Source organism: Limulus polyphemus, unplaced genomic scaffold (genome assembly GCF_000517525.1).
Source record: "Limulus polyphemus unplaced genomic scaffold, Limulus_polyphemus-2.1.2 Scaffold686, whole genome shotgun sequence".
NCBI lineage: Eukaryota > Metazoa > Arthropoda > Merostomata > Xiphosura > Limulidae > Limulus > Limulus polyphemus.
Genome location: NW_013666296.1, coordinates 375,942 through 389,129, shown reverse-complemented (window position 1 = coordinate 389,129; position 13,188 = coordinate 375,942). Strand labels below are relative to the sequence as shown.

At 33.6% G+C, this 13,188-nt stretch overlaps 1 protein-coding gene across 1 annotated transcript in view; it reads left to right on the top strand.

Moving 5' to 3' along the window:
• The first annotated feature begins 4,515 nt into the window (after positions 1-4,515).
• Positions 4,516-13,188, top strand: part of LOC106459954 (nuclear receptor subfamily 2 group E member 1-like) — a 33,279-nt gene continuing 24,606 nt past the window's right edge. The window contains exon 1 of the mRNA XM_013919626.1: positions 4,516-4,672. Coding sequence (XP_013775080.1) covers positions 4,516-4,672 — 157 coding nt within the window. The remainder of the gene's footprint in view (positions 4,673-13,188) is intronic.

The following is a 13,188-nucleotide window of genomic DNA, read 5'->3' as shown; positions in this document are numbered from 1 at the left end:
AGATAGCCCTCGTGTAGCTTTGCGCAAAATTCAAAACAAACAAACAGTGGATTCTTAACTATTAATATCTGATTATTGTTAATAAATAGTAATCTTAATATTTCATTAAATAAATATGAACTCCAACATTTGAAGATGCGTAATAATGTATTGTATAAAGTTAAAAGCAAAAATATACAATTAAAACTCTGCATGTTTTGATGGAAAAAATTCTACCAGCATCATGAGACCAGAAGAAACACAGGAAATTTTATTTTTATACAAGTTAGTGTACGTGTACAATTTGCATCTGTACAGTGCCCTGTATAGAATGAATTTCCAAAAATTTAAATTTGAAGAAGACAGACAGTAGCATTGTTGTGAATAACGATTCTTTGTTGTTTCGATGTTGTTATCAGTGACATTTGTTTTCTTTCTTATTTACACAACTTACACTTCAACAATGTCCAGCCACACTTTGGACACACATCCATCCCTCTTCCGTAATCAGTACATAGTTTCTGAATAAAATTATGCAACATTTGGGTTATTGAGTTTCAGTATTTTAGTCGGTACTTCCAAACACCAGAATGGGCTAGATGTGTTTCAAACGGCGGATCCTACGGCTATTGTTTGCGTCCTCTTACCGAATCAAAAATGATGAAAAAGAATACGATCCGCATTTTCTCGCCTTAAGTACGTTACAAGAGTAACTTCCAAACCACACTGTCCGATTAGAGTAGCTCAAGAATTACCGGTAGATGCTTTGACTAGCTGCCTTCCGCTAATCTGCCAGTTTAAGATTAGGGACAGCTAGTGTAATAACCCTGGAAGAAACAAACGACACACAATAATACCATAGACTCATACCTAATACCTATAGTCCACAAATCTCTATTTCTTTGATTTTTAACAGCTCCCTGTTTTACACTAATCTGAATACTATATCGGACCAAGTGATTTCTCCAAATACTCCTATTTGTTTTTTCTGAGTGTTTATTTATAGTAGTTAAGCCCTTTCCTTGCTTTGAATATATTTTTACTATCCTATTCAAACTGTTCCAGAAAAGCTCTTTTTTCTTCATCTACAATTTTACAACCGTATGCTATTCTTACAAACATACACTTCCTACCATTGTCCTGCTAAAGTGTTATATCTAACAAATTCAAACTAATTTTATCATATTTCTGCTTCTGGTTCAAAGAATGAACACTTACACTTTAATTCCATTACTTTTAGTTACTCTATTACGTAATGTGTTCACCAGTATCACTGAGTAAGCTTTATTTGTTCTAATGAATGTTTTATACCACTAAGTAAGCTTTATTTGTTAGTGGTATAAAACACTCATCATAACAAGTAAAGCTTACTTAATGGTATAAAACACTCATTAGAACAAATAAAGCTTACTTGGTGGTATAAAACACTCATTATAACAAATAAAGCTTACTTAGTGGTATAAAACACCCATTATAACAAATCAAACTTACTTTGTTTTATACCACTAAGTAAACTTTACTTGTTATAATGAATGTTTTGTACCACTAAGTAAGCTTTACTTGTTATGATGAGTGTTTTATACTACTAAGTAGGCTTTACTTGTTATGATGAGTGTTTTATACCACTAAGTAAGTTTTATTTGTTATAATGAGTGTTTTATACCACCAAGTAAGCTTTATTTGTTCTAATGAGTGTTTATACCATTAAGTAAGCTTTACTTGTTATAATGAATGTTTTGTACCACTAAGTAAACTTTATTTGTTATAATGAGTGTTTTATACCACTAAGTAAACTTTATTTGTTATAATGAGTGTTTTATACCACTAAGTAAGCTTTACTTGTTATGGTGAGTGTTTTATACCATTAAGTAAGTTTTATTTGTTATAATGAGTGTTTTATACCATTAAGTAAACTTTATTTGTTCTAATGAGTGTTTTATACCATTAAGTAAGCTTTATTTGTTCTAATGAGTGTTTTATACCATTAAGTAAGCTTTACTTGTTATAATGAATGTTTTATACTACTAAGTATGCTTTATTTGTTCTAATGCAAACTGCACAATGTGTTGTCTTCGTTGTGTCCTCAAAGAAAATCGGACCTCCACATTTTCGTGTTATAAGTTATTTAGCTTACCAGTGAACCATTGAGGGATACCAAGTAAGAATAACTGATAGCAATATTTATTAAAATCAGTTTTGTAAGCTCAGAGTATTACATACTATACATAAGTCTGTGTGACCTGTTCCAATGAACTGTCCCTACAGGTGGGAGCCATTTCAACGCTGCAATACTACTACAGGTAGAATCATGGCTGGAATTAAAGAAAGGTGTTTTTGAAAGACGCACAGCAAGATTGTTAAACAATATACTGTAAAATGACACAAGATTTCGAGAAAGAAAGTTTCCATTGTTCTCCATGGGTAGGAGTAGGACGGGTGGGAGACTTACACAACAGGATTGTAAGATGCTCTTAAGCCATACCAACACCCTGATATGCGAAGTGGGGGCGGCTATGGCTGTAAGAAAGAACACTTAGATCCGAAAAGACATAGTAACAAGATAGGATGCAATAAGCAGGGATTTGATGATGACGAAGGCTTACGATAGTCCAAAAGTTAACAAGCTTACAGCTACACCTTGAAATGAGCAGCTGTTTTTATGAGTTTGTTTGTTTTGCATTTCGCGCAAAGCTACACGAGGGCTATCTGCGCTAGCCGTCCTTAATTTAGCAGTGTAAGACTAGAGGGAAGACAGCTAGTCAGCATCACCTACCGCCAACTCTTGAGCTACTTTTTGCCAACGAATAGTGGGATTGACCGTCACATTATAACGCCCACACGGCTGAAAGGGCGAGCATGTTTGGTGGGACGGGGATATTTTTTATGAGAGAGTCAGCTGAACAAACTGGAATCACAGCAATTCCAATCGATCACGAACTTTGGATGCATGCATTTTCAATGGACTTTTGTGTCTGATTTGTTTAAACGTGGTCATGAAAACCGTGAAATGGAGAGTGTGTGAAAAGTTCGATCTAAGAATGACTTCGTCGATTTTCACATAGATTGTTTCAGTAGAAACTTCTATTTCAGGTAGTAGTGCGTAATGATGACTGTTTAGCAGCACAACAGACGAAGAGGTAAATAAATCCAAGATGTAACGTGGTACTGTTAAATGCGATTAAATGTTCGAGACTGATTCCAATTTTTATATATTTTCTATATGGTGCTTGCAAGATCCATTACATTAGTATATAAACTATAGCCCTATACAAAACATAGTCTAAATTTTCTTTTTAAACTGCCTCCTTGTGATCATATTTTGGGTTCATGTTCAAGTAAAGGCAGCTGTCAGAGTTTTGGGTGTTATATATATATTTCTAAATAAATGTATGATATGCATTATAAAGATCGTTGCAACCTGTACTAACTTAGATGTGTGTGTGTGTGGATAATGTATGGACTATTAACTCAGTCTTATCAAAGTACTCACACTGTCGAAGAATACACTGAACAAACTTAGATGTGTGTATGTGGATAATGTATGAATTATTAACTCAGTCTTATCAAAGTACTCACACTGTCGAAGAATACACTGAACAAACTTAGATATGTGTGTGTGGATAAGTGTATGGACTATTAACTCGGTCTTATCAAAGTACTCACACTGTCGAAGAATACACTGAACAAACTTAGATGTGTGTGTATGTGGATAAGTGTATATAAGTGTATGGACTATTAACTCGGTCTTATCAAAGTACTCACACTGTCGAAGAATACACTGAACAAACATCAGACGCAGTTGTCATTCGCCTTTTTGAAAAACAATTCCAGTTAAAGTGGCGAAAACGTATTATTGATAGGTGAGCGTTTTCGCCACGTTCTGAAAACACGTTTAGTTCACTTTAACGTTTTTTTATTATTATTTAAATAGTGTACTATATTGAATATTCTCATGTTCAGTAAATAGCGACTGAAGAAGTAGTGAAAATATTTCACGTATCGATTTTCTACAACATACAATCCGTCGTCTCTCAAATGAAAGTAATTCACAATGTGTTAGTTTCTGGCACACACTTTGACACCACTAAACCACCTACATGTTATTTCTCTGTTCTCATACTTGATAAGCTCCATTCTGAGGGCATGCTGTGTGAATTTCTTTACTTGGGTTAATAAGGGGTGTGGGATTACTTTTGGCAGGGTAATGCGTTCAATTATATATGTATATATATGGACAAGTAGAAGTAATATTTACATAAGCCTTTATAGAATAGACAATATACAGTCTATATAATTACAACATTAAAAAGCATTGCTCAACAAAATTACATGTTATGAGGTGAGCTGCATACAAAATACCTTTCTTTCCTCCTTCCTATGCGACCTCTACATTTTCCGTAAGCTTATATAATAAGTAACATACATTCAATACAAACAATAGCCTTCCCTGGCAACTAGTATGAATAAATTTTAATTATATTCCTCGGAATAACGTTTCTGTACGATTCTCTTATAAAATACAAGTAACGTGGCACTATGATTCGTGTTACAGGTCGTACTTTACCTGTGCCGGTGCCGTGTAAAGTGTGTGGAGATAAGTCCTACGGAAAACATTATGGAGTGTACTGTTGTGACGGCTGCAGTTGTTTCTTTAAGAGAAGCATACGTCGTGGGATCGTATATACTTGTATTGGTAAGTGTTGGATTTGTCATGTACAAGTGTATTTTGTTGCATTAGATTATAATATAGTATAAACCTACATAATTAAATAGTAGTATTGTATTGAAGTAACAATGCGTATCTGCATAGTTTAGAAGTAGTATTGTATTGAAGTAACAATGCGTATCTGCATAGTTTAGAAGTAGTATTGTATTGAAATAACAATGCGTATCTGCATAGTTAAGAAGTAGTATTGTATTGAAGTAACCATGCGTATCTGCATAGTTAAGAAGTAGTATTGTATTGAAGTAACAATGCGTATCTGCATAGTTAAGAAGTAGTATTGTATTGAAGTAACAATGCGTATCTGCGTAGTTTAGAAGTAGTATTGTATTGAAGTAACCATGCGTATCTGCATAGTTTAGAAGTAGTATTGTATTGAAATAATAATGCGTATCTGCATAGTTAAGTAGTAGTATTGTATTGAAGTAACCATGCGTATCTGCATAGTTAAGAAGTAGTATTGTATTGAAGTAGCAATGCGTATCTGCATAGTTAAGAAGTAGTATTGTATTGAAGTAGCAATGCGTATCTGCATAGTTAAGAAGTAGTATTGTATTGAAGTAGCAATGCGTATCTGTATAGTTAAGAAGTAGTATTGTATTGAAGTAGCAATGCGTATCTGTATAGTTAAGAAGTAGTATTGTATTGAAGTAGCAATGCGTATCTGCATAGTTAAGAAGTAGTGTTGTATTGGAGTAACAATGCGTATCTGCATAGTTAAGAAGTAGTGTTGTATTGAAGTAACAATGCGTATCTCATAGTTAAGAAGTAGTGTTGTATTGAAGTAACAATGCGTATCTACAGGCAGGTGTGAATAGTTCAGATAAACACAGTAGATACGCGTCTCTGTTTTTACGGTTTTCCTTTTGTTTCGGCACGTGTTGGTAAGCTGGAGTACTTACTTTGTTAATCTGTATAGATAAGTGATAGTGTAACGAGGTATACCGGTTATACGTGTATAGATAATTTTCGTTGTGTTGAACTTTACAGATAAGTGGTGGTGTAATGAAACTGTCTATAGGTAAGTAAGTGCCTGTGCGTGTTGTTACATACGTGTAAAGGGAAGTTCCAGTATGACAAAGTATTGTACGAACTTGTACAGATAGATGGTGCTGTAATGAAGTGTAACATACTGTACAGTATATAAAATGTCAGCATGTTGAAATATTCTATAAAGCTGTGCAGGTAGGATCCCATACAAGATTGAGTACTGCATAAACATGTATAGGAATAAGTGTTGTATAAACTTGTATAAATAAGCGAAACTTTATTAAAGTAGCATATACTTGTATTTTTAACATGGAGCATTAAATAAAAATGGATATAAAGACAAGACATTGCATTGACGTACATGTATATGTGTGTATGTAAGTACAGATAAGCTGGAATATTGTATAGCGTTTCGTACGTCACACTTTTTTAAAGAAACTTGATGATTTTCAAGTCACAAAATCGCAAGTAAATTTCAAACTGTCTTTCCGAGCAAATAAGTATGAATAAATGTGTCTATATAAACACCAAACCAAGCTATTTCTCACAACTTTATATCCTTATAAAGTTTCGTTGACGTACACTAAACATCACAGCAGGTTATTTTCCACAACTTTATATCCTTATAAAGTTTCGTTGACGTACACTAAACACCACAACAGGTTATTTCCCACAACTGTATATCCTTATAAATTTCGTTGACGTACACTAAACACCACAACAAGCTATTTCCCACAACTTTATATCCTTATAAAGTTTCGTTGACGTACACTAAACACCACAACAAGCTATTTTCCACAACTTTATATCCTTATAGTGTTTCATTAAAGAACAATTTATATTATCGACTTAGCTAGGCTGATTATTGCTAATGTCATTCGTGATTGTACTTGCCCCTCCCCCACCAGTGTGCACAGTGGTATGTCTTCTGACTTACAACACTAGAAACGGGTTTCGATACCCGTGGTGGGAAGAGTACAGATAGCCCATTGTGTAGCTTTGTGCTTAATTACAAACAAACTGTAGTTCTCTGCTGTCTTTGTACCGGATTTATTGTATTAAAGTTTCCTAACCTTGTTTATTCACTGTACATAGTTTATTACCTAATGTGAATTTATTTGTTTTCATAGCACAAGATTCTTTGGGTTTTCTTACGGAAACTGTATAGAGAGGTTTTCTCTACTGGTTATACACTTGAATAGCTAAAATCGTTTTATAGAAATGTATACATCTGTAGCATAAAGAAATGATTATACAAAAACTGCATAAACTTGTGTCGATTAGTTAGACTTTTAGGGTTACATAAAGGACTGTTAAAGGATTTCGAGTTAAAAAGGGAACTACTAATAATGTTAAGTTAGTAAAAAATATCACCATTAATTATACAAAGTAAAAAAGACATCTAAGTTTCTTCCCTTCCATCGCTCCAAAAAATACAGTATGATTTTTACGTAATAAAATGTTTCACACTTTGCATTATTACTGGTGTCACTTTTATCAGTTCCATTGATACCGGTACCATTTTTCCTATTTTACATTGTTAGTTGTGCCATTATTTCCGGATACCGTATTAAAGTACAGTGTACACTTTTATACGTAAGTGTTGACAAATTGGAGTGTTTAAAAATGGATGAGTCCGTTATATTAAAATGATTTTGAATATTTAAATCGGCAAGCCATATGACAGCCACTGCCGATATAAAGATGCGGTAGGATGGATGTATCAGAACTACATCTTAACATTGTTTCGCGCACTTTCTGTGCAGTGTATTGGCTCTAACAATTGATTACTTCGGGGAAAGGCACGTAACAGCCATTTCCGACGCAAAATATTCATACACTCAGATCATGAAAAAAGTTTCAGATTTAAAAATTTCCAGAAGAGGATATCTTAGGTACTAAATGGAATTCGAAAACAAATGAATATGAATCAGCTTGGGGATATCCAGAAAAAAAGATCTGCAACAAGTCGTATCTCAGCCGTGATTAGCAATCTGTGGCGTCTTGTATCAGGTATGAACTCAAAGGTCAGTGGGAAAGGCCATTCACGTGTCCGACAGTAGTACGCAACATAACCAAAAATTATGTCCGTCTGGAAAAGCGACACAAATAACATGTATACAAGTTGCTTCCACGACATATCCGTTCAACCGTCGTCATATATTACTAGGGAACCTTTTCCAATAGAGACTATGCTGAAAGACTATTATCAGAACGGACGTAGATCAGATAGAGCATGACTGGACATTGCGACATGGACTACAATGACGTAATGGAGCTCAAAAATCGTATCTATATGTGTAGTTTCGCTCTATGTCTAAGTTCTATATTTAAGTGATTTTCTGTCCTTGTTTGATATATTCGTCTGTTCTTCTGCAGTACTAACAGTGAGAGATTAAGTCCCCTGGTTCAGGAATTATAGACCTGTTTGTTTTAAGCTTAGAATGTGCTGTTAATTGTGATTAAATTTAACTGACCAAACAACCGACGGAAGACTTTGTATATAAAAACATACAGAGTGGGAAATGGCTTGTTTGTTATTTTTGTAAAGTTAAGAATTTTCACTGCCTTTATTTTGTTATTTAATGTTCAACACTACATTAATTTTTCATCGCAACCTTCAGTTCATTCTTGTTTTCATCTGTTACTTATCTCGCAACTAAATCCTTCGACCTTCTGGTTACCGTTACTTTAATTTACCCATGTGCACTTTCACTAACCACGAATACCATGAGGGTTGCAAAGTATTGCACACCTCTTCTCAGCTAAATAGTTCTGTAATAAAATATCCTTTAAACTTATGAAGAATATTGTTATTAAGTAGAAGTATTTCATTGTGTAGAAAGTATTGTTAAACATAAATAATCTATAAATATTAATAATTAGTATAAGTGTATAGTATAGTATAGTATAGTATAGTGTAGTCCAGTACAGTATAGTAGAGTAGAGTACAGAATGGTCCAGTAGAGTATTGTATAATACAGTACAGTATGATAAAGTATAGTTTAGTATAATATAGTAGAGTATAGAATAGTCCAGTAGAGTATTGTATAATACAGTACAGTATGATAAAGCATAGTTTAGTATAGTATAGTAGAGTATAGAATAGTCCAGTAGAGTATTGTATAATACAGTACAGTATGATAAAGTATAGTTTAGTATAATATAGTAGAGTATAGAATAGTCCAGTAGAGTATTGTATAATACAGTACAGTATGATAAAGTATAGTTTAGTATAATATAGTAGAGTATAGAATAGTCCAGTAGAGTATTGTATAATACAGTACAGTATGATAAAGTATAGTTTAGTATAGTATAGAACTTTACAGATAGTTGACGCTGTTTTGAATTATTACTTTATATATTTTTGTACATAAGTTTTAGTCGAGAATAGCATTATAAGCAAACAGTATAGTTAAATAATGCCATATTTAAGTACAGACAACTCACCTATCTATGTATATGTGTATAAATAACGTCGATAAGTTGGAGTATTATATAAACTTGTATAGATAAATGCCACTCTGTAATGCACTTTATTATATTGACAACTATGTATGCTGTATAGGTATGTAAGTATTGGTATACTGAAGATTTGTACGGTTACGTTGCATGAACCTTTATAGACAAATGCTAGTGAATATAATTTTCGCAAACTTTCTACTTATTAGTGAATGTAAGTAATAGCTATTTTACCAGATCTCGTCGTATACATCTTGATGGGTGATTCTCTTTATAAATTCCCCAAAAGGGGGGGGGGCGAAGGACGCCTGGAGGGGTAACCTGTTTTAACCACTCACACCAGTATACAGTAGTGAGTTGTCTGTTTGTCAATCAGTAGACACTAAAATGACGTCATATAAGAGACGCTTAACGTTGCAATTTGTAGTGTCATGACGTCAGTAAAAGGTGCGCATGCCATGAATCACGGGAAGAATTATGCATTCTGTAGGCTACAACACAACATGACATATGAACATCAAAATCAATAAATAAAAACACTTTTTTACTCTTATTTTTGGTTTTATTTACTTTTGAAATAGAACACATTCGGGAACCCTGCGGAAGTACACCTAGTATTATTTATCATTGTATAGAAAAAACAGAATAATTGTATGGTATAGTTAATTGTAACTATAAATAATTGTTGTTACGGATTTGCGTGTAAAATTTACGGTGTAATGCCAGTAAATACCATCATGAGGCATGCATATAAGAACATGAAATTAGGTTAGGGCTGAGCGTTCATGTAGTTCGTGCGATTCACTTGACAGGATATGCACTATTTTGATAACAAAATACGATCAATATACATGTATATTACCAAAACGTTTTACCGCATACACTATTTTCGTACATGTACGTGTACAGTATTTAAACTTTGTTAAGCTAGGTAATACTCTCGTACATGTACGCGTAAATTATCTACATTGTTCTCGCTATTTGGTACTCTCGTACATAAACAGAAGTTGGGTATGTTATATTATAACGATTTTGGAGTCTTACCATGTCGTTACAGTCTATGTTACCACGTACATTCATGCTCTATCTGAAGTCCGTGCATCTTGGCAATAGATTTGCAACATAGTTTCCATTGGAAGAAGCTCCGTTGAAAGGCTGACATATCCAAATCACACTACTCCTCCCTGGTTGCTTTCAACAATCCATCCAGTGTGCGAGGAAGATGGTTTCCTAGCACCAATTTCAACAGTACGATTACATAGAAATCCACAAGCGTTGCATCCGGTGTCTTGACCGGCATGTCTTCTCTTGGAAAAGCATAAATACACGTTTCATTCTCCCACTGCCTGAGGTATGCGACAATTTAACGGAAAATATGAATGGAAGCCCTATCTTGGTGAATCCATATCCTGTTTTCCTCATTTCTAGACGGATACCCTCCGTGGTTATGGTGCATACTGTTGCTTGTGGCACGTACGCGGCTTTTGCCTCTGACCTTTGTGTTCGCGGATTCTTACCTGTTACAAGACGCTGTACTTTGCTTACCATTTGGATGGGTCTTTTGAAGGTCTCTTTCCTGATGGTCCTGACGCCTCATGTTTATCCATAATCTTTGCTTTTCAATAGCGTTAAATGTAAGAAATATTCTCGTCTTGGAATATGTGAAATCATGATCTGAATACATCTTTATGATCTAAATGTATAAACATTTTGCATCGGAAAGAGCTGTTACATAACCTTCCCAAAAGCAATCAATATACATTTACATCACATAATCTACAAAACGACAACTTCAAAATGTAGTTTTGATATAAGCCGTTTCACCGCGACTTTATATCGTCTGTGTCATGTGACTTTCTGGTTTTCATATGTAAAATGTTTCTATTATAACGTACTAAAACTTTTGTACATGTATGTTATCTAAATTTTGTTGTGCTATGTATTATTTTCGTGCATGTACGTATATATTTTCAAAATTTAGTTGAGATATGTACTATTTTAGTTCATATATGCTAAGCATATTATATACACTATATATATATATATATATATATATATTGAAATTATCAGTGTCCCCAAATTGTTATATTTATGCGTGATTCAGTGGTGTAGGAAGGAGTTGCAAAGTGGGAGCACTTGGCTAGACATACATATTTTACTATGAGAGATTGTAATTTGTAAATATAGTACTTTAAAAATGGAGTTCTTACAAGAAACTGTTATTTTTTTCAGTAAAGGGTACCGCTTTTATACATGAAAATATTACAATCCGATCACCATATTTTAAGAAAATCACTCAAGCCGTTTATACTTTCTACAACGTTATATTCCAAAAAAGAAAGTAACCGAAACATTGCTATATTTGTACATACTTTTTACTTTGAATTTCGCATAAAATACTCGAGGGCTATCTACTTTAGCCGTCCCTAATTTAGAAGTGATAGACTAAATGGAGGCTAGCTAGTCAGCACCAACCACCGCCAACTCTTGGGCTATTCATTACCGTCCCCCGATGGAACAGCAGTAAGTCTACGGATTTACAGCGCTAAAATCCTCGGTGGACACAGCAGATAGACGGATGTGGCTTTGCTATAAACCCACAAGTCCCATACCGTTTAAACTCCATATCTCAGAATAATTGTATCATTCAATTCTTCCAATATATTTTAAGATAATTTATAAATATATATATTTATTTATTCTTTAGTGTATATTTTCATTTTAAATGAAAAAAAAAATCAAATAATGTATCTCGATACAAAAATGAAGCTGTAGATCAGTGCACATAATGATGCACTTTAAGGCAGTTCTGTTTTAACAATATGCCTAACCTATTCGCTTCGATAATATATATAATGTAAAATATAAATACTGGTACTCTAGTTGCCAGTATTAAATATTGTATACCGTTCACTTTACAAGTGAGTTACCTTTACCGTACACATATACTTGTTATGAGGGGAAAAATTATTTGTTGTCCGAAATAACCAGTCAATAACTGTTTTATTATAACCCCTCTTCTGTTTTCAGTTTTCTAAAATCAGTTTAATTAGCGTTGTCATATAGTATATTTAGTCTACATCTCTAGGCCTACATGTAACTCTTAAAGTTTAACATTTCATATTGATATCATTTTAAGAAACAATAATATATCAGTAAGTTTTAGAAATTGTTTAATTTCCGAAATATAATATCCCATCGTCATGTGATCATACTCATAAACGTATAAAGTATGTATCTGTCTAACTTCGGCACAAAATTTGCCTAGAATGCAGGCGAGATTTCTGACGTTGTTTTTAAATTAAGCCCAAATGAATCAAAGCGTTTTTTTTTCACTTTGATACAACAAATTATCTTCTGCAAACTTCTGCTACATAAACAACTGTGCAGCTCTTTATCTGTGAGCAACTGAAATTTTATGCTGAAAGTAACGTCCATATTCATTTTATGGGGTTGAGCCAACTGAATTAGTGTGTTTTCATTCTGTTGCAAAAAATTGTAGTACTACAAATTTCTGCTGCGATGTGATGGATGCATAGCAACGGCCTTAACAACCGGCAACATTGATACGATTTGTTGCCTGACTTTCAAAGCTACATTAAATATGTTATATATCACGTGGTGCGTTGTTGGCCAATTCATTCTAGGATGTGGAATAATGTTTGTGTGTGTGTATGTTATTTTAAAGAATGTTACATCGACTTCACTGTAGGCTTTAAAGACGATTTACCATTAATTTTACGGCAAGGAGTATACTTTTACTACATAACCTACTTATTACACCATGAAATATTCATGTGTTTAAGATTAAGATCTGTAACCGAGTTAAATGATACTTTAAATGTAGTAGTTTAATTGTACTTTAGATTTAGCAGTTCAGTAAAAGCCGATACATAGCCGGTTTATGATGTTTGCCAACAAGATTGATACACACAGTTTTCTTTTTTCATACAAATACGTTTTAATATACACACAACAATACAATTTACAATAACAATTATTACAACTAGTTATGACAAACAATGATTTATAAA